We start from the raw sequence: 26,407 nt of genomic DNA, 5'->3' as shown, positions 1-26,407 counted from the left end.
AATCATGCGGTGCTAACTGAAAAATATAAGTCAGTGAAAGCTTCATTTAGACATGGTAGAACAGGCATTTAGCTTAGTTCCTTCTCGTGCAAATGGGCCATGGTAAATTAAGGGTAAATTATTACCAATTTCCATAGAACATCGCGGTCTCGGTTGTATCCTCCCAATTTCCGTCTCTCGTAATGGACAACATTTCATTTTCTTTACCCCATATTTTTATTAGTTATTCGGAAAGTTTATAGAAAATTAGTGGCCCCGTATTTTTTTATTTTGTATATACATAAATTTTTGCATGTTATTTTTAACTTTAAAGTTAATTATTTTAAAACCGGAAGTGACGTCACATATTAGGCTAAATTTTTATCTTTGTCTATTGCCTGAGTCTCGAAAAAAACATAAATGACACTGACAAGTGACATTTAAACTTTGTTTACATGCCAACCAACAAATGGGTCATTTTCAAATGACCTTGATATTTATAATGATGGAAAGTAGGTACTTATCATGTAAAAAAATAATCAGAAGCATTTTTTCAGCTGTGTAGGCGGTGGCATGCTCTGGGACATATTATATAGAGGACATCTCTTAATAATAAATAAAAAAATAGTCAGAAAGTGTCAGAACAGAATTAATGAAAATGACCCAAATAAACAACAACGTCACGATAAAACGTCAACGTCAATCAAAAATGAAAGTGACAGTTACTTTGTTTTTAAATCTATAGGCTTTGATCATCAAAATGCATCGCACCTGATGCATGACGTCATCAGCACTTTTTACTATTTTATGATTTTCTCAAAAATGATACATCCAAAAAATACAAAAACATTTTTTTTGTGGCCTTTAGAGCTAAATCTCGAAATGGTTTTCGATTTATAGCAGCTTTAGTTTTTTGAAATGTTGTCCATTTTCCTTTTACGAAGGTTCAAGCGCCATCTGTGTATTGAGTTAGGATTGAGCAATCTTCAAGGGCGCATTCCACAGCAACGTTTTTAGTAGTTCCCCTCTATGACCACAGATGGCGTTGTATTGCAAAAATGAATAAGGACAGGATATAAATAAAAAACCATCCTACTTGTTGTAATATATTTCTGAAATACTTGGAACAATGTTTAGCTATCAATTATATCTTTAAATAGTTCATTTTAGCTGATAGAGAATCTCTTTACATTTAAAAATTTCATAAAATGGCAGGAAACTCAAAAATATCTTTTATAAAGCTCTGTATTTAAAATCAACATGAATAATTTACTACATCTGCTTAGTCCATTTAGTTTAAAATATGTGTAAAATTTGGCAAGAATTTACTGCCACAGTATGAAATCAAAATACAATTAAAAAAATAACAATAAAGCTTTTGAAACTTGAGCGTAGAGTCGAACAGGTACCTAAACGCGTTGAAGAAGGGTACCTACAGTTACTACTAACGAGTTATTTCTAAAAGCGTTTCACGTTTCCCACTAAAACGTCTTTGAACGTTCACTTAAACTAGACAGCTTCAGGCTCACTGAGTGTGGGCCGATGCACTGGGGTGGGTCCATCGGGGGCGAACGAGGGGTTCGCGTCCCCACGCTCCGAGTCTATATACCCTGCATTCTCTATGATCCGACACCGGGCCGTATCGGCCTCTCGTTCCACATATAGCAATCTAGCCGGCCTGCCACTGGCGGCTCCACTGGGCGGTGTGGTTCTTGTAATCGACCCTTCTCTCAAAGCCAGCGATCCTCGCTTGCGTTCCGGGCACGGCGATCCTCGGTACTCAGAGGTGTCGGGTCCCTTGCAGCGCAGCAGCTTGCCAAAAGCGGCTCGGAAGCCGGCGTTCTTCCAGGCGTAGATGAGGGGGTTGATGCCGGAGTTGCACATGGCCAGTGATGACGTCAGGCGGTAGGCGATGGGGCTGTGCAGGTGGAACACGGGGAAGGTCTGCGCGCAGGCGACGACCACGAACGGCATCCAGCAGAGAGAGAAGGAGCCCAGGACTAGCAGGACCACCTGGAATGGGAAATTTCTTTGTTACTAGGGGAAATACTTTTTTTTTCATTTTTTGTATCTAAGTAGAAATTTTAGCTTCTCTTTATTTTTTTTGTTTTAAAACGATTTTTCACTTGCGTTACCGGAGTTTTCAAACAGAAACCATTTATGAATTTAAAATTAGCCTACGATTTTTATATCCTGAAATTCGTGAACCGTTTTACGATATTAAATTAAATTTAAAGTTATTTATTTAGCCGCGTAAATATATATGCGTGTTTATTTGTTGATTTGCGTACTCTAACGTTTAAAAAAAACCTACTGTAGTACATAGACGGAGTCTGCTGGGCAGAAATCTCCCTAAATGTTTCATACATCGAGAACATACATCGACTTCATCCTGTCATCTCATTCTACTCTCCCACTGCCTCTACCTGCATTTACTAATTAAACCACGAAGAACCCACCTGTATGCTCTTCCAATCATTAGCTCCAGTAGGGCAGCAAGTATTGGCCCGCATGCGACGCGCGTGGCACGTGGCCTCCCGCCAGATGCGCCAGTACAGGATGAACATCACCATCCAGATGAGGGAGAACATCGGCGCCAGGATGCTCGTGGTGTAGTCCTTGGGTATCACCTGTAATTGACAGGGGATAAGAGTTAGATAGATAGATAGAATACACATTATTTGTACACCAAAAAAGAACAATATATATAACAAGTTGTAACTTAATTAGGGAACAAAAGGCTGTCTTATCACAAAAAGCGATCTTCCAGAAAACCTTTGGATGGACGGAATAAGACATTAAGATTGGGTGCAGTGTACGACTGTACACGTTGAAAAGGAATGTAGTTTCATTACGATTAGAGAAATGACAACTGGGAAAAAAAGTGGTTCATTGAATGTAGTCTCTCTTCATGCAAAAGAAACACTAAGATGTTGCAATTACAACATGTAATCCGATAGACGCTACGTAAAGATTCTTGTCTCGTATAATGTTGTCACGAACTCGTCAATATTGATGAATACTTCACCTCAACTGCGTGTTAAAAGGTCGTGATTTAAAAATTAATTTGCGGATTTACGATCATTATGCGGTGTGTCTACTAAACGTCTGCGCAAACTGTTACCCAATTCAGGTTATTGACGTTATTTCCTGTGATATCATTACATCATTATTATGCCAACATAGAGTTGAGATTTTCCTCGAATATACTTCTACAAAAAGGGTAAACATACCATGTTCATCTCGCACGCGATGCCCTCGTGCCAGTTGTTCCAGAAGATGGGTATGAGGCTGATGCACATGGCGACCGACCACGTGGTGCTCATGAGCAGCCGCGTGATCACCTTCGTCATGTAGCGGCTGTAGTGCAGCGGGTGCACTATCGCCACATACCTGGAATCATACAAGTGCGGGTTAAAGGCTGGGCTTAATCCAGAAATAGAGATAAGTGTTAGACTTGCAAATGCGGCGTGAGACGGCTCTGTCCGTGTGTCTATTGGAAAGTAATCCGACGAAAATAAACCTTAATAGATTCAAGTGAAACCAAGGTGTGGAAATGAAATTGCTCTTAGCATGATTAAAGTGGGTATTCTCTTTATCGGGCGCGGAATAAACTCACCTATCCACCGCAATGGCGATGATGTTGTAAATGGAGGCGAGGCACGCCAGCACGATGAGTATAAACCGCATGAGACACGAGTACTTGATCTTGCCGAAGTCCTCATCGAGGTAGAAAATCATGTGGTAGGGCAGCGTGAGCCCGACCATGAGGTCGGACACGGCCAGGTTGAGCACGAACTGGTTGGACACGAGCGAGGAGAGGCGGCGGCTGAGCGTCACGGCGAGGATGGTGAGCGTGTTGCCGCTGACGATCAGCAGCATGAGCGAGCCGTCCAGGATGCTCCACGCCCAGTAGTTGTACAGGTCCAGGTACTGCGCCTCTACCTCGGTCTCGTTCCACCAGCCGTCGCTCGCGTTCGCCGCCACGTCCATACCATCGCTGGCGGCGGTGGCCAGCGCGCCCCGCTCCGAGCTACTCGGCGTCGTGGCCCCGCACTAAGCACATTGTGTTCAAACCACTTAGCACTCGCGTTTTGTCCGAACTCAATTTTGAAGTTTTAAAGTTTGTACACATGGTTCTTTCCTCACGTCTGGTAGTTTCGCCGTTTAGTGCACCTGTAACAAGGAAATAGGGTTAGGCGGGTTGTGTAAGTGATGTGGCCGGTGTACGTGCGGTGAAGTTCCTTCGTGGTTGCACAGCGGTGCTCAGTATGCAGCGAGGCGACCTCACAAATTACTCGCGTTACTTCGTTTCGTGCGTCTCTAAATCACATTAAGAACTTTTTCAAGAGGTCTTCAGGCGAAAGTCCCGAAGTTGCTTTTAGTTGGCACCCCGGCAGCTTGCGATGAATTATTTATAGTCACTATATGAGAGGCGAGTCTGCAGTGGAATCGATTGCGATGGGATTATGTATCGTGTCTGTGCCTAAATGAGTTATCGCTGGCTGTCGAAGGAGTCGGGGCTAATAAAGTTACTGCCATGACTGTTTTCAAAGTCAGGACCTTGACAATGCCTGGTTTATCGATTAACGAGCTGAAAAATCTGAACCCCTTTGAAGGTTAGATTTAAATATCAGCAGTAATCCCCACAGTCAGATTTATGTCCGCGTGACTTTGGAAGCGGGTTAAATGTGTTTGGAAAGCTTGCCGAGAGCGACCCTATACACCGATGATTGGGGATGATAGGAGTTGAAAGGACAGCTTACGAAACAAATAGGATCGGGCCACACATATTTAATGGACAGAGTGAAAGCTTTCCGACACAACATTTTAATCATTTAAGATTCCGTTAGGGATATCCACGTGCCGCTTAATTTATTTGCATGACTGCGTTATTTTTAGTGATACATAATAGAAACATAATAAGATAAGATATAATATAGCGTTCAACACTGGACTAAAATAAGGACAGGAGCACCCATTTAGTAAACTTAAAGATACGTTTTCTGATGAAATAGTTACATACCTTCTTGTCGTATATCTCTCATTTCATGAAGTAGATACTTCAACCAAAACTGGCAACCGTCAGATGAAATACGTATACACTATTAGCGCAGCCGGCATGAGCAATCTGAATTTCAAATGCGTGCCGCCATTTGTGTGACGGATCTTCGCGTTAATAGCTTACATTAATTTGATAGTGACATATTAATAACACATCCCTTATACGCGTCGGGAGCAATTCACAGTGATTACGAACGTTTATAGCAGATAATGTATGTAAACTACGTGTAGGACCGTTATATCCTCAGTTGTCTGAAGGAGCCTACAGGGAACAGTGATTATTTCATGGCTAGATGTGCTACGATAAGCTAGCACGAATATTATAGAGCGAAGCGAGATATTGTAACAATAACGACCTTTGTGTTTCTAAGTATTTATGAGCGGCTAAGGCAATAAAATTACAGGCGGGCCATTTGCCCTGATTTGGACTTCCATTAATGTAATACTAATTTACGACACAGTTAATGTTCGCTCAATCTTCTAAGCCAAATAAATACTCGTACAATCGATGTAGAAACAACATTTTAGTCGAGGAACTTCTTTGTTTTATTCTATAATCGGCCTTCTTACATATTCTAAACAGACTATCTGTTATGGCCAGACACCAAACAAGGGTAAATACTGAACTTCAATATATTATTCTAGAATAAACATCAGAAATCTCCATCTCGTAAGTGTGTCATCATCGGATATAACCGTTACGAATATATCAACATTAAAATAGCAAACTGACGTATATCCGGACCAGCCTATCAATATAAATGCTAGATCCCGTCTCGGTTAATTTTTAATGAGCGGCTCAAAGCTGACGTTTTGATAAATGAAACGTCAGATGTATAATTCAGCGCATTTCCAATTCCGATGCATTTAGACATCACTTGCTGTCGACGGGACTGTGAAATATGGTCTACCACTGCTACCGGTGACGGCCATTCAGTCAACAACACTATCGGTACCGTTATAGCCATTTCAGGACTAAATTAGGTTAGTCGCACACCGCTGGTATATCACAGATAGTTAGATTGTAAAGGCAAATGCATCGGATTAGATTTCCCGGTGCGTAAGTTATTTACGGCAAATCTGTTGCGCAGTTTCACTATGATACTGATCCAGTTTCGGATTTTAGGTTTAACGTTATTGCACACATGAAAACGGCATAAAAGATTCTTCTATTGCAATTGAAATAAGTCGGTCAATGCATTCGTACAATGCAACTGTGCATCATACTTAGCGATCTACAAAACCTAGTCACATACAGACATGCATTAAAGAATAGAGTCACATAGAGTATTGTGAACGTGAAGCAACTAAATGCCCTTTGGCGCCCAACAATGACACTACTAAAACGGCGACCCAATGACACCACATTAATATTCACAATAACATCCAAGGGATATCTCTAACACGGTCTGACACAGTCGAGCTCGCCCACTGCTGTTGATGCTAACGCCTGAATTAATCAGATGATTGGAAACAAAAGGAGAACTGATGCAGATAATTAGGTAATGTTTAATTTTAGAAACATTTAAACCTAAATTAACTACAGAGTCAATCAAATGCATAGATGCACGGCTCGCGATGAATCGAGTGTTTATAATAGTAAACTCCTTGGTCTCATTGAGGACGTATTTAGAATTTATCGGTAGTAGGTACTTAATCGATTCATGCCATGTCACTGAATCAATAGATCGACCTTTACATAGGCGCCCAGTAGTCGCAGGTTGGGTCTGCCATATTGTTTCGATTGTATTAAGTACAAGTTGGGTTGTACCCCACATGTACATGGATTAATATTTAAGCATCGGTGTGATTAAAACAGGTGGGTTTGCTTAATAGAACTCGTATATAGGTAACGGAAATTAAATACTAAATAACGAATAAGTAGTACCTACTTATATGAGTATAGGTACTAGGTACATGAAGATGATAATTATGCATAATATTATGATAAATCCTTTTATGGATGGATTTGATAATGTTGATTTTTCCCTTTAGAAATTTTTATTTTGAATTTTGGGGTGTTTAAGCATGAGAGTAATGTTCGCTCGGGAACGTAATATACATAGTATACTTAAAAAAATATGTGAATATTTTAGATCCGACTTGGTTGAAGATATTGCATCCGCATCCAGTTTGATTTCCGCAATAATTAGAAGGTCTCTGCATCTCCCGTTATCTTTGTTTGGAGTGGCTCAAACATGTTTACCTTAATATTATTATTTTTAAAGTTGCAAATTGTAACGGTCGTTGACATAGCCTTAAACTACAAAAATAACCTTTGCCTAAATAATTATTACTCACTTCCACGATTTCTTATAAACCATCGTAACATTGAATATTTTCCTTATTTACATAATCATTCGAATAATTCATGTCATGTATAATATTGATTTTACCGATTCGCGCAACTATTTATATTGATGACCATAGAAAAATATTTTTTTATATTCCTGTAGTTTCTCGATTTTATTAACATTAATATGGTTTGCTGAGAAGCCATTTCTAAACGGGTAGCAACCGATAAAGGTAGGATATTATTTGCCGTGAAATAATCAACCTTATTGTTTAACATGACACATTAAATTCGTTATATTTCAGGTACGAAATTAATCAACAATATAATCTTTCCTATACTTACATTGTAATTTCATGCTGCATAAACTATGTCCTAAAGCCCTACATTACGCATCCTTGTGTCGTGTAATTAGGATGTCACGCACATCGCACGCGGCCGATCGACGGTCGTTCTAGAACGTTCTAGATGTAACTCGAGCTCCTGCCCCCGACTAGAACCAGCTACGACATGTCTCGTCCTCGTCTCTGGATGTACCCTCTAAACCCTCTCGTAAAATTGTAACGGTCATTGACATAGCCTTAAACTACAAAAAATAACCTTTGCCTAAATAATTATAACTCACTTCCACGTTTTCTTATTAAGGCATCGTAACATTTGATATTTTCCTTATTTACTTAATCATTCGAATAATTCTTGTCATGTATAATATTGATTTTACCGATTCGCGCAACTATTTATATTGATGACCATAGATTTTTTTTATATTCCTGTAGTTTCTCGATTTTATTAACATTAATATGGTTTGCTGAGAAGCCATTTCTAAAGGGGTAGCAACCGATAAAGGTAGGATATTATTTGCCGTGAAATAATCAACCTTATTGTTTAACATGACACATTAAATTCGTTTAATTTCAGCTACGAAATTAATCAACAATATAACCTTTCCTATACTTACATTGTAATTTCATGCTGCATAAACTATGTCCTAAAGCCCTACATTACGCATCCTTGTGTCGTGTAATTAGGATGTCACGCACATCGCACGCGGCCGATCGACGGTCGTTCTAGAACGTTCTAGATGTAACTCGAGCTCCTACCCCCGACTAGAAGAAGCTACGACATGTCTCGTCCTCGTCTCTGGATGTACCCTCTAAACCCTCTCGTAAAACTTGTAATGCCTTTCACTCTCGCATTTACGTTTTTGTGGACCATTCGAGCAAAATAACTTTTTTCATTTTTACTACATCATCAAATGTCGATGTGGTTTTCAAAGGATCATAAACGTTAGGCTCTGGGGGTATCTCGTTTTGATTCTTCACAGCGTCTCGGGTGTCGCGGCGTCGTTATCCAGACATGAATTTTTGATGGTCACGTTGTTCTATTGTGTTGGTTTTACCGCTTAATTTTATTGATATCTGAGTCAGTTATGACTGTGTCGCTGTTAGAGCGGTCCTTGTTACCAATTGCAACCCGAGCCGTCAGCCGTTACCTTTTAGTTTGACAAAGCCGCCGGCACTCGCGACACGCGTGATCTCTCGCCCGATGTGGGTATTACAATTAAATAGTTTATTGACTGCGGCACCCAGAGGTTAACAGCCTTGCACTGTCAAAAAGGCCGCAATTTTTTCTGTTCCTGCGCCTAATAGTCCGAATGACTTCAGTATTATTGTGCAGATCACTAATTCCGAGTATTTAAAAGTTGCGTAACGTCTATGTGAAGCGTTGCGTGGCGTTGATGACATCTTGATGATGATGCCGCCAATTACTTGTGCATTAATCTGCAATTATATTGCGGATTTGAACATAAGCGCATTAACGTCGAGACATCATGCGCTTTGATGCCCCCTTTTACTTTCAGTGTGTCGACAGCAGACGATTGCACCTAAAGCGGTATTTTTATGCCACGCAAATTCAGTGTCCGTAAGGAAGGAAGCAGTGACGTCATTATTACCGATTCGAATCACGAAGCAGTTTCGACCCAAACCGTGAAGGTCGATCACATTTCTTTGGAGAAAAACTTACGGACATTTTTTTATCGGAAATAGAAATAAATGTTGCCGTTTCAAGAATGACTAGGTGTTAAAACGATAAGTAGACATTGATGTTAATATTGTGAGCTGCTGACCCAGATTATTCCTATGTAATACATAAGAAAAGTAGTTTCCTCATCTATAATACATCACATTTTGATAGTACACCTAACGTACCTATCCTCCTTGTGTGTGAGTCTACGAACACGTCTAGTACCCGTCCTTACACAATAGCAATTCTATAAAAAACTGATTTTTATCGTCTCACAACTTGGAACACATGGCTTCAATCGCCTATATCATCTATATTAATAACACTCTCATCGCGTCAACCCAAATAACTCCGGATCGATGTAAAAACGCTATTTAGATTTTCGCGTATCACAACAAATCGTTTCCTCTATAGCTTTTACTGGAATAAAACCGCCTCGTGCAATTGGTATAGCAGGAAGATAAAAATGAAAAGAAAACGTCGGTTCAATGTTCGTAAAATTTGAGCGATGTGTCTCGTTTTCGATTGGTGTAGCGCAAGAAGTCGACTACACAGAACGGGGGCCATAAAGGGCTTTATCACGTAGAATGTATACTTAAGGGAGTCTCAATGTGAACGTTGCCCCGACGGCAAACAGCCCCGGGACTTGTGGAATTAATGGAAGCAACGCGGCCGTGTCGCCGCCGCCGCGCCCGCTGTTTGAACAACGTCCGCAGCTACACCGGAATGTTATTGTTTCTCTAATACTCTGTACTGTGGGGTTGCCAGTTGCCACCACCGAACATTGGCAATTAACAATCTATAAGCAGCGTCGGTTTTTAAATCTTTCGTAAGTTGTATGGATCGGACAGATGTTTGACAGGCGAGCGATGCTACTTAAGGACTATAAATTGCGAATGTATCGTTAGTGGTACGGTAGATGGCCTTAATAACAACCGTTTTCAATAAATACTAAAGATTTCCACGGTAGGGATTGTTAAAAAATCGATTCAGGAAGTTTTTAGGTAGCGATGCCATGTTCTGTTTGAGTTGCTTTTGGTTCGGTTATTTTAGCGATGCTTGCTTAGGTCTATTTGATTTGTCTTTTGATTGTTTAAATTTGATGTTGTCATCGAAATTTTGAGCTTTTGCGTAAATTTTATATTGATCTTATCACCGATGTTCTTGCCATGGTCAATATTTGTTTGCATTTAATTAAATACAACTTCTGAAGAGGCTGGATATGTTAACACCATGTTTTTTTTCGTTGGTTTAATTTGTATTTTTTTATACGATTGCCATGTTCCCAAAGTGACATACGTACCTAGATTGTTTCATTAGCATACAAGAGCCAGTCGTTCTTTACGCCTCATTTCATTTTATGATTACACAGCCAATTTGTTAGGCCGCCATTCCCTGTCCATCAAACATGTTTATAACAAATTAAATTTGGGTGGTTATCGCTGTCATCAAGTTGTAGTATACAGTATACCTGAACAGGTATGGCCTTGAATTTGATAATAGCCTTAACGTGAGCTTTGTTTCCCCTCGAGGCACTAAAGGTCAGTGTACAAGCAGTTCGAATCAGTGAAGCGATCACAATCCATCCAATCGATCCAATGAGACATCTCCTAATATTAGTTTTAGAAGTTTTCTCGAGGGCGAAATCTCAGCAGATGCTCAGTGCATTGCAAATATTGATATAACAGGAGAGTTACTCTATGTTGACCAAAAATTTACAAACGAGAGCTGTCGTGCAATCGGCTCGTTTAATACAACTAGATAGAGTCGTGGCTCGCGCAGCAGCCCCGAAACTTGGTTTTCCGTCATGTAGAGTGGCCCCAGGGCGGGGGCAGGCACGGCTGGGCAGTATTGACTCCGCATATTGCCTATTTCCCTGTTATTTCGGGGCGGACGCAACAGTTATTGCTTTTCCTATACAAAGTGGAGTGTCTGAAAAGTGATGCTTAACATAACACGTACTTACGAGCACATGACATCATAATTATTGTTTTGCTAGATTTATTAAAGTTACTCTTGTTATTGCTATAATATAATATTTCATCACTGCAGAGTTTGATACACAAAGTTAAGTTCAGAAATAGAATAGCTTTTAGACTGTCGTCGGTTTATCTGAAGCAATGTTTTGCTTCCAATTTCATGGTTTATCTCCACTCCATCTGATTTACGATATGTAGTAGCACGTAATATGTGAACTATAAACTGTTTCTAAACGGAAAACTTATCTACAATACAATAGACTAGTTTCCTAATGTTCAATATTTTAGCCCTCCACGTTGCATGGCGATCTTATTTTCCCATAATTTTCCACAGGAATTAAGTTCGATTCATTTTATTGGACGACAATTCGACTAATTGCACTTTATGAGTTGTAAAACTCCTTGCGATGTCTCGAAACTAATTTACTGCCCGATCTAACTAACTAACAATGGTCGCCATCAAACTGACTTGCAACAGTTGCCATGTTTTGTGTCCTTTCCCATCAATAATGTGTTTCAACTAACATACAAATTGAAAGTCTCAAGTACCTAATAAAAGAGCAATACTAGGAAATGATTTACTCAATTATGGATTATTAGTTCTAATAAAGGTACGTCCATAATGGATTGTAACTGCGGGAAGCTTTTACTCCGCGATCGGTGGCCGATGTGGGCCTTGACTCAGTTTTCCATTTCACCGGCCTTAGTAACTGGAGGGCTACGCTATCTATGCTGACGAAAAACTAACGAAAGAGCTGTCGTGCAATCGGCACGTTTAATACAACAGCTAGAGTCGTGGCTCGCACGGCAGCTCTGAAACTTAGTTTTACGTCATCTAGAGTAACCCCCTGTAGCGTGGAATAAAACACTACATTGTAGGTAGATACCCACATAGATACTGAGTCTACTGTGGAAATTACAAGCCCCATCCGTTGTTATTGGAGATTAACCGAAATCAATGCTATTCATAAACATAGTCTCGGATTTGCATATAAGATGTAGAGTAAACATGTTACGCTTTTATTGTAAACAGGCTTAAGATTGTATAACAATGTCTTCGATTGTTATTTTACTGAATTAATAATGTACGTAAGTCTAATAAGGACAGTGGGGCATGCGGGGCGGGAGGGGGGCACTAGTTGCACCACACACCATGCAACGAAGGTCACATACATTAGTTACTGAAAACAAAAAAAAATACTACAGTAAATACACCAAGGCTGAATTGACCTATTTGGTCGAGCACCATGCTTTTCCCTTCAAACAGGCCATTGTCTGAAGTCGCTCGACTAACACCGATCCATTCTCATCGTGAGCTTTGTGAAACCTAAAGTGTTTCCGATGAAAGAAACAATAGGAAAACTTGGAAATTGAAACAGTGCGTTGGAAAATTCGCGAATCGATCTCGATCGCGGGGTGATAAAGTGCGTATTTTGTAATGGCGTTTCCGCGAGGATTTAAATATATTTAAGTGAAATGGAGCGATTCATCGATAGGTTACGTAAAGAAAGGGCGGCCGTTTGTCGAATATTACGTAAGCTCGTCTGGGGGTTACATTGAAGTGTAAAAGTGGGTGAATAATTCCATGTCTGTGGGCGCCAGGCGGTGGTGTGCTTCGCGAGTCCGTTTCATTTGCATATCGGGAGTCCTCGCGCCTCGGAGCGCTTACATCGCCAGCGTTTAGCTTTAATTATATTTATCCCGCCAACATTGTCTCGGCACTTGCAACTCGCGCTGTTTTTAATTCATTAAAATCCGCTGAATGCTGTCGGTTGCTTTAATTGGAGTTTTCGTTTACAGCAAGATAATCCAGCGACCTTTGCCGCTTTACACGCTGCTCATTAAATTTTATTTACGTTTACCGGCTTTTGTGTAATAACATTCACTAAGATGTACCGTGCTGAAAGGGTTCGCCTGTTCCTAATTATGACACCGTTACTTGTAGTTAAATGAAACTTGAAGTAAACTGCAATATAGTTGAGTTGCTGCAGTACTTGAGCAAACAAATCCATTCTCGAACTGCAAGAGAGCACGGAAAAGTTTAACAAACACGGCGAAGAGTGCAGCGGCGGAGCAGCGGCGGCAATATTTACCTCGGAGGCACTGCCATTGGCAGGGCTTGGTGACACGCACTGTGGCCGCAACCCGCACCATACACTACATGATCCACCACTCTCCGGGGAGTAACTAATTAATCGCACTGCACGAGTTATGATCACTTGGGGCGAACTTTTACTAGCGAAGTGTGTGTCGGTGATAGACGCGGTCGCGCGGCGGCGTCCGGGCGGCGACTGACTCGGCGAGCGCGCCGGGTGCCGGCTCCAACTCCACCACACGGCACATTCTGCCGTGCAACTGTTTCGCTATTCGATTATCCCATTAGAATCTTTGTTGCTTTACATAAAAACACGACCTTTTCTGTATCCCTCGGGGCTCACCCGTGTCACGGTGTCATTTAAACCTGTTTATTTATTTAATCCTGCAAGAGAATAGACCGACTCTGACGGGTAAAAGTGTTCCACAAATTTGCCGATAGCGGCGCCCGCGGAGCCTGCGGGATGCGAACCCGGGATTATCCTGATGAAAACGTCTAACTTTAGTGCTGAATGCGCCATAAATTGTGGCGAAGCGAAGGTTTATTGGAGCTTCGCGCCGCTAACTTTCAGTTGTTTAATGTGAACCTGGAGTCATGTGCAGAAGATTGTTTTCTGTTTGATTGAGATATTGATGACCCCGCCAATGGCTCGTCGAATAGAAGTAATTTCCCGTGTTCATTTTTATGGAATGACAAGGCTATTCGGGTGGGTGTTTTATCTTAATCCCTGGACATTCTCATGACAATAATAGCTAGTTTTTTATAGCCGAAATTGGCCACTTATCTGTGCCGCTTGGGATTACAATATCAGCACTTACGCTCGTAATAGAAATGTGAGCCGTCCGCGTTCCCACGGGACTTAAGCACATTCGTTTGTATTAGCGCCTCTAGTGTTAGCAATGAAGTTTGTGACGGTTGACTACTGTTAATGTAGTCTTCTATTAGTAAATACAAACAGCTGTTAAGTACTTTTATCACTGTATGTAGGTATTCAGCTAGTGTTACAGTGTTAACCCGACACACTGATGACTGTGGGTTATCTCGAGCAGTTGTAAATAAGAGCGAGATTCAATCGGACGGATATTGAATTGAGATAATAAGTAATGGTATCGTTTGGCCATTTCTATGTTTTCAAAGAACAAAGTTCGTTGATCTCCAAGAAAATAGAGTGTGGGGTTACATGTGGACGTGTTTGCTGTGTGTACGATGTATCTATTTCCAGAATTGTATTTAAGTAGGTATTTTATTTTATTGATATATTCAATCGTACAATATTCAATAATGATGTCATTTTTAATTCCACACGTATTGAATCTTTACTTGGCCGGGTAATCCGAGTGAGAAGGCCGTCGTCGTGAATCTTATAAAGGACAAGTGGTGTGTACGGTGGCCTGCGCCTAAAAGTATACAGGCGGAGTTTTTAAAATAGCGATCTCAAGCTCACATGCTGCTCAAGCACATCCACATAAACACCACTGCTACACACATCACACACAACACGTTTCCGGATTTATAACAGATGTAGCTGGTCCCTTCATCATCAGGGATCGCTATTTTAAAAACTCCGCCTGTATACTTTTAGGCGCAGGCCACCGTACATTAACTCTTTCTATCCAAAATAAATATAGAGCTTTAAAACTGCACGACCCACTCCAGAACCGGCTTCCTCTAATTCGATTAGCTAATTTATTCATATAATTTTGCAGTTCCACTGTATATTTTTAGCCTCAGTGCCTAAGTGGCGTTCGGAGTCAAAGGGCACATTAGGCAAATATATTCGGGCCCTGTTTTAGCCCTACACAGTCCAGTGTTTTGAGGTCTGCTGGTTTGTGTGTGACCTAGGTACTCTATTTTTTTTTGCTCAGAGACTTATCTTAATTTCCATGAATATTATTAACATAATATCGTTAATTATGCAAAAGCTGTGCGCTCCGGATTAGAGCTCAGTTAATGGATGGCTCTACACGTGTCCGCGTGTTGTGGACTGAATATACAATGTTTAGTTTTAGTACGTTTAGTATGAACAATATACTGATAAAACCCCTATCGCTGATAGGCTGTCAAGCCATTTCGAAAATAATAAAACTAGATCTGCATCGCCTTTAAATGAACAATTATTATTTAAGTTATTTATAAATTAATTTAACCTTACGTATAATTAAGAAACCTAACGAAATAGGTTCGAGAACGAGTATTTACATGTATTACTAATTTACTATGTATTACTCGTTTGATAAGTAATTTTATGTACTATGTATGTAAGAATACAATAGAATAAAATATAACGTCATTTTCAGATTTCGTTTCCGGTTATAACATGAATAGGGAGGTCGTCCCAGTCTGTTACATGGCACATTGAACAATACATGTGGAAATGATTGTCTTGCACTGGTTCAGCACTAAACTTGGATTCTCTGCGGCGTCTGAAGTGGTCGCATGCGGGTTCTACTAACATCTCCGTGTTGGTCGAGCGAGATTGTTGCCTGTGTGAAGTAGTCAGGTAATATACCTACTTACACAAACATCTAATGTGTGTGCCTACTTTCATTATGCAAAGAAAAATTGTCTATTACCTTTCAATTGTTTTGAAAACTATTTTTTGACCCTTTTTGATGTATGGTTTTCATATTTCGTCATTCGTTTTATCTCTGACGAAATCAAGCGGCATAAAACTGCACTTTACATACCAACACGTCTATGTAAAGTATTTATTTATATACACTTTATTGCACACAAAAAACAAGTAAGTTATGCATATTTTGAAACTGGCAACATTAAATATGAACACGGCAGTGAGTTGCCGACCTAATTAGAGGTGGAAGCGTTACTTCCCCAGGAACAGTGGCCGGCCCTCAACTCGGGAAGCCTAGCAATTTGGAAGTTTGGATGGTTTCCTCCATTCTTCAACTTGCTTCGCCGTATTTGTGCTTTCTTGTGAAATTTTCAATCTCGCCGGTTTTCAGCTAGCTAAATTTTACTGGTGGTTTGTAACTGCGTGTTATTGTGTATTCGTCTGTTATTCTTTGGCAATGGCAATGTTGCTTTGAACCGTAGGATCCGTTTTAAAGGTTTCTATTGGTTTTATAGGATCGGATATAGATCATGTTGTTACTTATTACTTGTCCTATAGTTTTAATACATTATTGAGTGTTTAATTATCATATAATGTCTTCACTTACACACGGGGTCACCTGTTCAACTAAACCGTCTCATGTGTATGTTCTCTCCATCGCGATGGCTAGTTGGTGATCTTCCAACTCCTCGGCTCCTGGATATGTCACCACCACACCTGTCCCCAGCCGGAGCCAAGAAGCGTGCTTACTCATTACCTTTATGCAAAACATCACTTTCTGCATAATCATACACATTTGCACACAGTTAAATTAATTTGTTGATACGTGTTTACTGCGGAGCTGTTGAAATTGGCCTTCGCTCAAAACTCACGGCGTTTGGAGGAAAGTAGGTGTAGTGTTCTTGAAAATGCTAATTATGAGCTGTAATTAAAAAAGGAAAAGAAGTGAAATGGGTTAAAATCATAAGTTCTTTGTGTTGGTCGTGCCCTAGGCAGCTATGAGGCAGCAATTTATGATGAAAATAACACTTTCACATTCATTACAGAAGGTATTGATTCTGTCCCCAATGGCAACTCAGTTTTATAAACAATGCTCTAAGCCACCAAATATTCTTTTTGCGAAACCAGTTTCAAAATACCAAAGTTTTTTCGATATACATAATGAGTTGCAAAATAAGTATTTATCATGAAATATAATTACTTAAGAAGGCAGTCGCGGGCGGTAAAGAAATAATTTTAGATATTTCTAGGCGAATCTATCAAACAGTAACATCATTGATAAAGCCACAGCCACAGTGGCACAGACAGTAGTGGACTCATCGATGGACTTAATAGTAGCTTTGAGAGCGGCACCTGTTCTATTTCGGTTATCGCGTCGATATCGCTTGATGAGCATTATCTCTGTGTTAACATGTCGCGTCCGTTAGCTGCACACGCATACTTCGTACAGTGGAGTGCAGATAAATTGGGTCATCGGAATAAATCCATGTGTAAAACTCTTTATGAATAGAGGTAAAACGCTTCCTCTAAACTTTGTAAAATATAGTGCCCTATACGTTTGATTGATAGATAGTTGTTGAATGGCTGGTAAATAGTTGTTTTGCTAAGAAAAGAAACAAATGTCTAATCAAATATATGGGTTTGACAGCTATCATAGGACTCATGCTATATCTTACAAAGTATAGTACAATATGTGTTGTGGAGAAAGTCCTAGGCAGAACAAAAGCGTAAAATAATAATGAGATGTATAAAAAGTTATGATTTTAATCAAATGAAGTCTGGATACTTTTTTAACTCAAATAATCCATTAGGCATTAAAGATATCGAAATAGATACGCACCACCGTGTACGTGAAGCAGAATAGCTGTAAGCTATTGTCTGAGCATTAATAAGTATGGTAATTCGTTAAAAGCTTCGAGCTCGCGTTTCTCAAGTGCTCTAATAAAAGCACTGCTTTAACGGATTCGTCGCCACTCTGTCACATAAACAACGAAATATCTTAACTTTATTTTTATAAATATATTATATAGGGCCGCCCCCTATTACGTTAGGACTAACATAAACACTGGCGAAAAGTGGGTGCAGCAATGCACCTCTGCCTACCCCGCAAGGGAGAACATTAGTACAAGGTGTGAGTGTTTATATTTTTATATATTTTAATCCGCATGGGTACTAAAATTATATGCATGAAAGTGAAATTAAATAAAGAAATTCGTAATGAGCTGATGAGTGTGTAGTATTTATAGGTTGAAAGATTTAGTGATTAGCGCATTTGTTTGATTTACTTTCCTAATTAGTGTATGAAGCAGTGGCGACATTTTGATGATTTATACCTTATAGTAAATAAATCGTGGCAATTTGGGCTTCACCGCTGTTGTTTATTGTTGTGAAGCGGAATAATAAATAACCTATATAAATATATATGTACTTTATACATAATTTCATGTCGGAAGCACTTCGACTGTCTTCCACTGTACCGCAGCAAGTAAATATTTATAATATTAGCTGTTTCAACATGTCCATTTATCGCTCTCTACAATGTTAGATATCTGGCACTGAACTTTACTATGAATTATATCTTTCAATGAATTGTATCAGCAACGCAAGACTGTAACCTTTATAGTATCTGAACTTGAGTGAGAGAGCAGAGTATGCTTTGGAATAATATGAAGTCATTATTATTAGATACTGTTAAGAATGAAACATGTAGACATGCACGCCTTTGGATGATTTCTCAACTCCCTAGTTGATAAGGTACTATTAAGTGCACAACTGCACATTATTATTATATTTCAATTAATTTTGTTCTAAGTTAACACATGTGTAGATTTCCTCACGATGTTTTCCTTGATCGTGCATAAGAGCAATGTTATCTTTGTAAATAATTTGACAAGATTCCAACCCACATTATTTATTAGAGTCACCGCTCTAACGGGGAATCGAACCCCGATCTCCCTCGAGTGACTTCTTCTCTATATCTACTCACCATAACTGATACACGCGAATGAGTTTGCTGTCTGTATCAATCCTTCGGGCACATAATTATAACACTTCATAAAAAACTGTATCGGCCGGGAAATGAACCCGGTACCTCCAGTAAACCCGGTCCACGCAGCCGTGGAGGCTGTAGCTGTGACGCGTGTAACTTCGGCCGGATCGTATAATATTTACGCCGTCACTGTTTGTTTCGTATCCGAATGACATTATGATTTACAATTTTGCGACCCACTTTCTGTTATTAAATTATTCATTGGCTTGAATATGAAATCAAACAACGACGCTCGTGGAACAATTTTCCAAATTATATTAAGTATTTGTCGATTAAAATAAGAATACAAAAATAGAAGTCAGAGAAAAACTCAGTGCACCGGAAGGCACAGCGCGCAACAATACATCTGGATAGCGAGCGTTTTATAAACTTTTATCATTAATACTTGCATTGCTATGTTCCTAGATGAAGACCTACACAGGCCAGTCTTTAAAATTCCAACATCCTATTGTATTTGTATTTTTAACATCCCAGTAATAGCTATAAAGTAGAACATAGAACAATCCGTCGGCTTAAATAAAAAGACGCATTTTGTAGACTATAAAAACGTAGGACAAAGCCGCCCACATACACAATGAGTACTAGGTACTACTTGAGTACTAGGGACACGTACTCTCCGTGAAATATTGTACGCACGTGATCGAATGAAACTTGCTCTATTTTCGAATCGTTTCTCACGTGAAATTAATGAATTATGTATATTATGTGGTTTAAAAAATGAGATGATGTCTCTTATGTTTCTATTAGGCTATCTGGCTCTTATCTGGAATTTACTTGTTAGGTAGTTATGCGTTTTATACATATATTTCGTTACTAATTTATGACAATATAATAATGAAATTATGCTACTTAATTAAATTAATACATGTTTCAATAAACTTGTAACTTTAGTATCCAATATATTAATTTCTATGTAAATTTTTTTACAGGTAAGTAAAAAAAATTAAAACGAACAGAGCACACAACTCCCGTTTCTGAGGTTTTCTGGTAAGTGTTTTTAAATAACTTCGGGATGACCAATAACTAGTGTATTTATGTAAATTTCCCCTGCGGTTTGTAACTTCCCTGAAACGGCTGTCATTGGATGATGCTTATTTTTATTTGTACCCATTAGTGTATTGAGCAAGTCTGGGAATAGGACGTAGACTGCTTTTCATCCCGAAATTCTGCGAAACTCGTGAACGAAAGCCTATCATTATAATAACTAATAATTTATAGAAATGCCATCGCTATTTCTAAATTAGGGCAATGCCACACGTTGCGTTGCGACGCCCTCCGTCACTTCAACGCATTATGTGGTATATTGTCACTGTCGTTGTAACTTTGAAGAAGGTACCTAAAGTAAATATAAAAGGAATATAGTCAATCTCTAGTAGTTCGGATCTCTTTCCTGTCTTTTCACGTCCACTGTCATTTTATTTCAGTCTTTTGAAATCATTGTTCCATTTCTAATTCCTTTAAGCCAAGTTACAAACTACTTTTATTGTTCATTCATTGTTGAAATTCCGTATCCAAACTTTTACGCCACGGACGTAGAGAGTTACAGACAGATCGATTGCCCTTGAATTTAGTAGTTTGTGCCGAACGGCAAGTTTTATACATGCTGAGATGTCTTTAGATTGAGATAAACAATGTTGTTTCGAGGGAAAGCCAGTTTGTTTGTATCTATTCTTTTATTATGAGTTAGAAACGGGGATGTTTTCAAGTTCGTAGAAACGTAAATTTTTTGTTAAATAAAACATGTTGTATTTCGTGTATAAACCTGTTAGGATAAAAAAAGGTATAGTCAATTCAATCTGTGGAAAAAGAGTGATTGTGATATGTGCTGTTTAAATTTCCCGCTCAGGGGGGTTATTGTACTCACTGTAGGTTACAAAAAACTAAGTTTATCGACTCTCTCACTCCTTCGTTTGTATTTTTGTAATACCCAGAGTATCCCTCCTGTTCCCGCTCCAGTCTATCACCTATCCGTCGCTCTATTTCGTAAACTCTTTACATAAATAGGTAAACTAGTATATAGAGCAGTGTACAAGTAGATGCCCTCATCAAAGTTAGTTTTAGGTAATAGTCGGCACGTGACGTGACTATCGTGCTCGCTACCGTCTGTTCTAGACGTTTGAGAGACTGACTGTGTTTCAACTATTGTACTTACCGAAAATAAATTTTAAACTTCATAATAATAATAATAGACCGTTGAACATAATTATTATATCTTACGTTGATTTTTAAACACACAACTTAGGTACGTTATGTTATTTTCTAGGAGTTTTTTTATATTTTTTTTATAAATAATTGTCGGTAAATATTCCTTAGAATATATCCGAACGCAGTGGCGAAAGAGTCGTTCACACAGTCACATCCAAGAATAGGGAGTGTAAACAACACATTTTCCCATTTATTCCCAACAAAGCGCCGGCGAGCAGCAATCCGAAGATTCGCCCTTCAATATTGACATTGCTGGTGGATCCTGGCACTCTTCCAACACCATGGTGGAAAGGTCAATGGCACCGCACCGCGCCAGGCAACCTAGACCCCCAGTGCCGTCGTGTCTTATGTGTTACGTCACTAATTGAGAGGTCACGCTAAATTGGCGCGTGTGATCTTGAAAATGGGGAGGCATTTGCCTGCGGGTAGGTACGTGGTTGTAGGTTCCTGTAGCATGACGAAGGAAAGGGAGAAAGGTGGATTTGTATATTATTTTCTTATCATGCTTTTCAGGTATTCTATTCGATAGGGTAATTAAACTAGTTAGACTTTTTACAAAATCCATAACTGTCTATACGAAATATAACGAGTAGCACCATCTTGTGGAAAGTATATCGCATACTTTTTTAAAATACTTATTTTGGTAGGAATCTTCTCGTAAATCCTACCTAAATACACGAATGTAAGCAGAAAAAACTAAGAAACAAAACAAACCCAGTCCTGAAATAAAACAAAAACATTTGTGCCCTTGTACAAGAAGTAGTATTTCGCTAATGAGAAGATTCTTTTGCGGAATTTAAGTAAAATTCACTGGCAATAAATCTAACTTTCCGGGCCTTGGCACGTCAGCAGTGTGGCCACCCGCGCGGCGCGAGGCTTGTCCCGTCGGACTTTGTGTTGTGACCCTAAGCTGTGGGCATAGCCATAGACATGGTGCTTTTTCTGTTTGCTGCCATGGTGGCTTAAGTCAAGAGCTTCTAGTTCTCGTTGGAAAACCCTAAGGGAATATATAGCTATAACTATTATTTATCCAGTTTAACCGTGGATTTCTGTAAAAGCATTTTTTGTACGATATCAGTTTCCTTCATGTTTTCCGGTTTTGATGAAACACATGTTTCTGTCGTTGAAAACTAGCCATGCAGTGATCACATAGAAAAATAGCAACAAACGGACCAACAAAAAACATACAATATTTTCGTACAACTTATATCCCTAATAGTTATTGTCAACTTATCAGTCCAAAACTTTAGGCCCAACGGGAACAGGGTAGTTCCCGCTCTTTGTCCAACGAAATGCAGTTGCGGGTGGAGATTACTCGTGTGCGTATCCACGTTATACTTTTATTCTATTTCTCATACAAGTAGGTACACGAGTTTTTCAGCTTACCAAGGTTGCCTATAAGAGATCGCTCTTAGCGATAAGGCCGCGTATTGATCATTGCTCCTTGTTTATAAGTATTCTTTGTATGTTTTGCTATGTAAGGTGACCAATAAAGTTATATTGTATTCTCTATTCTATTCTTACCAATTTTTTTATATCGTACGTCAAGACTCTTATAGTTAAATCGCTAGCTCCGTCTTGGACTTATTACTCGTATAATACATTTTTTTTCGGTGAGGGTTAAAAAAGGTAATTGCGTGGAAGTTGGTAACGAAAGTTTTATTATGATGTTATTTTTATCATTCAGTTATTACATATTTGTGAGAGTGTAATAAAGATAGCTTGGAATAGGTGATAATAATATGTGTTTGCCTCAACTTGAGGTTACCACGGTAAATGAGAAAAATCGCTTTTCCAAACGGTTGTATACATTTATGGCATGTAATAGTTTTACTGCTGAAATGTTAAGTATGCTATAAAACCTTAAATATATTTTAATTTATGTAGGTATTTTGACATTGGAATTTTCGTAAATACTTATAAAATATTAGGTATCTATTTTTCATTAAACTGGTATTTTTTCAAAAAGGCTTAATACAATTCAATTCATTTATTAATAAAATATTACTATTTTTTCAAAAAGGCTTAATACAATTTGTTTATTATAAAACATAAGTAAATGAGAAGTCTTGGGTTCTTCTTGTATAATAGCGTAGTTTAATTAACTTTACACATTTTAGTATCGTTTTACATTTTAGTTGCAAACAATCATTAACAACCGAACAATAGTATTAAGCATAGAGAAGAAAAGATATAGTTTTTTATGGACACAGATTACACTAGTTTCACAGATTAACAGTTTGCACTTATGGCGCGTTTACACGCGTGAACATAGTCCCCCCGGTTGAAGGGATCTTCAATCACTATGCACATCGATTGCACGTCGGCCATTCGTGACTTTGCGTCGGCTCCAGGCATTGCTATCGGAGGTGCTCGCTTGCTGCGTAGCACTGCGGCATTCTTGAGTCTTCTTTCTTCGGAGACGGCAGCGACATTAACGGCCGGCCAATTAGAAAATGTCCAAGAGAAAAAAACTTATGGTCTTAAGGACAAAACGATAGGGGACATAGTCGGCGACTAATAAAAATATTAGTGAAAAAAATAAGAATCCTCAAACGTGAGGTTTGTGTAGCCCATGACTAACGTGACCATTTATTTTTTTTGTCAAAGCGGGACACCTGCGGAATTTCATATCGCACAAAGATACATATATTATCTTTCTTTCTTATCTTCTTATTTTTTCGCTAAGTTTGGTCGGTGCATCAATTGAAAGTTAAATCCCTACGATGAAAGAGTGAAATGTGAAAGAGATGCATGAATGTTGAATTACCATTTTTTATATTAACTAATAATCTTGTAAAGTGTGTATATTTAGGATATTTAAGTACTTATTATGTTTTTATAAATATACCAGACGGGTACACTTCATAAATCCGAATTACTTTTTTACGAATATGTGAAAATTACGATTTTTATATTATGAATTTCATAGTTGTAGTAAATTTAAGTTTCTGAATAGCGAAAATTACGAAAAGTTGATAAACGAAATTTCAAACAACAGATTTATTAAAATTACCAAAGTAAATTTTTCGAATGTTAGTATATAATTTCTATGTTTTAAATGTACGATTTTTTATTATATCGAATTGTTTAAATAACGAATCCCGAAGTTTTAATATTCCGGAAACACAAATCCCCGAATGTAACTTAATTAAGAATTTAACTTTTTTTTTTCTTCGCTGCGCTCCGCTTTGTTTTTCGTCATCTATGTGCACCGAAACGCTCGCTTTGCTCGTCGTCACACCTATCTTTAGGTTTAGGTCCTAAGGTTTTTAAGGTTAAACACCGTAAAAATCCGAGCAAAACAATCGTGTTTTGCTTTGTTGTGTAACTTACAACAAATACTACAAATAGTTTTCAATTTAACAATATTTTACTCTATATTTGAAACGCTCCGCTTTGTTTTTCGATATCTATGTGCTTGTGCACCTAACACGCTCCTCCTCGCTTTGATCGACGTCGCACCTATCTTTAGGTTTTGGTTGTAAAGTTTTTGAAATGTTCATTTTATTTTTGACAAAATCACGAATTATCATATTTTCGGTCCGGATTTGATATTTTCGTGATTATAATAAATCTGTATTTTATTTTTCGTATACTTAATCATAACTAAGTAATCGTATTTTTTAACGTTCGTGTATTTAACAATCGTAATAACAAACCTTCGTGATTATTATATAGGTATATTAGATTTTTATAAATCGATATTTAAAAAAACGTTATTGCAATATTTCGTAAATTAGGTACATATTCGGTGTTTCAAATTCGGCAAAAAAGTTTTTCGGAATTTTTGGGTGTTCTCATACCAGACGCTACAAAATTCTTAAACATACTATGCAACATACTTTGTTTTTTTTAATAATTTAAGTAGTTTAAGTTAAAGTTCTTATCAATATTTTATTTTCACATTCATAAAAGTAATTTGTATTAATTACTTTTATAGAAAACATGTACTCATTTCTTCTTTGTTAGGAATCGGTATTTATCTTCTATATAGTTGTCTCAAGTGATTAAAAGAAAGAAAGGAAATATGGGATGAAGTTACAAAATGTAGGTAATTTAAATTATCGTTTGGTCTGTTTAAGAAAGCGGGACATTTTTGCCCTCGCGGGGGACAGCGGGACGCACAGCTTGAAAGCGGGACTGTCCCGCCCAAAGCGGGACGTATGGTCACGTTACCCATGACCCTTTTAAAGTGGTACTTTGCGGAATAAATTCCAGCGTCTCACAAGTCAACGAAATAAGGAGCGTGAGATAGATAGATAGTATAAAATTGAAGTTGATGGAATCAATTGCCGCAACATTAGATGCTTAAAAAATTTAAAATGTACCTTGTAGAAGTAATAGCAATAGTTTGACAGCTCAATCACTGCCTCGAGATGTACACATTTGTATCTTTGACATACAAAATAGTTAAGTTTAGTTTAAGTTAAGCATAAACAATTGATCTTTGAAATTTGAATTATTAAAACCTACTTAGAATGGAGAAAGGACCAGTCATATGCATATTTATTATAGATGGGAGTTCACATAAACAGTGAAGCTCGATGCATGTTGGATCGTCACAAAAGGCTCGCCTGGGAACATAAAATGTTTAGAATATGGGCTAAATTAGCTTATAAAAAATTCCCAGTGTTTTAATAATAATATCATTAATAATTAGGTACAGTTACGTCCCAATAAAGCTTATGTAGCTATTGTTGATAGCATTTTGAATTGGACTGTACTAGAAATTATAAAAAATATAAGTATATTAGAAAATATAGAAAGTATTGTCTTTTTAGTGATTTCACTGGGCTGACTTTATTTGAAATTAAATAGAAATACCTTAGCTTGTTAATGGTTGCATCTCAACCTAAACCCAAAGTATTGGTGGAATCACTCAAAGTCTCGTTTACATTTAAATTATAATTAGAATTTTTGAAAAACGATGGCAAGTTGGGCCTGAACTTCCTTAAATGTAAGCATGCTGAACTCAGAGTATCTGTAAGAGACTCTAATATGTTTAGGAGTTCAGCTTCGGTGTCATGACACCCAAAATAGTTGTGAAGTTCAGGGTTTAGAACAGCTGATTCAGAACAATGTTCCTGAATAAATGTGGAATAGGCTGTCTTCAGTTCAAGCTGCTTCCTGAAAAGCTTATGTA

General features: G+C 38.4%; 2 protein-coding genes across 2 annotated transcripts in view; one reads left to right on the top strand and one right to left on the bottom strand.

The window, feature by feature from the left end:
* Nucleotides 1–26,407, top strand: part of LOC125490996 (serine/threonine-protein kinase SMG1) — a gene marked incomplete at its 5' end in the record, with an annotated part of 127,998 nt that overhangs the window by 7,561 nt on the left and 94,030 nt on the right. The gene's annotated exons all lie outside the window — the stretch shown is intronic.
* On the bottom strand, nucleotides 1,073–13,655 carry LOC105385844 (5-hydroxytryptamine receptor 1A). The gene is made up of 5 exons (XM_011556289.3): nucleotides 13,434–13,655; nucleotides 3,599–4,155; nucleotides 3,213–3,372; nucleotides 2,439–2,609; nucleotides 1,073–1,992 (listed from the first exon to the last, which is right to left on the bottom strand). Exons 2-5 carry the CDS (start codon nucleotides 3,970–3,972, stop codon nucleotides 1,489–1,491), a joined length of 1,209 nt encoding a protein of 402 aa, XP_011554591.1. The 5' UTR covers nucleotides 3,973–4,155; nucleotides 13,434–13,655; the 3' UTR covers nucleotides 1,073–1,488.

Source organism: Plutella xylostella, chromosome 29 (assembly GCF_932276165.1).
Source record: "Plutella xylostella chromosome 29, ilPluXylo3.1, whole genome shotgun sequence".
Lineage (NCBI taxonomy): Eukaryota > Metazoa > Arthropoda > Insecta > Lepidoptera > Plutellidae > Plutella > Plutella xylostella.
This window is presented reverse-complemented; position numbering and strand designations above follow the sequence as displayed.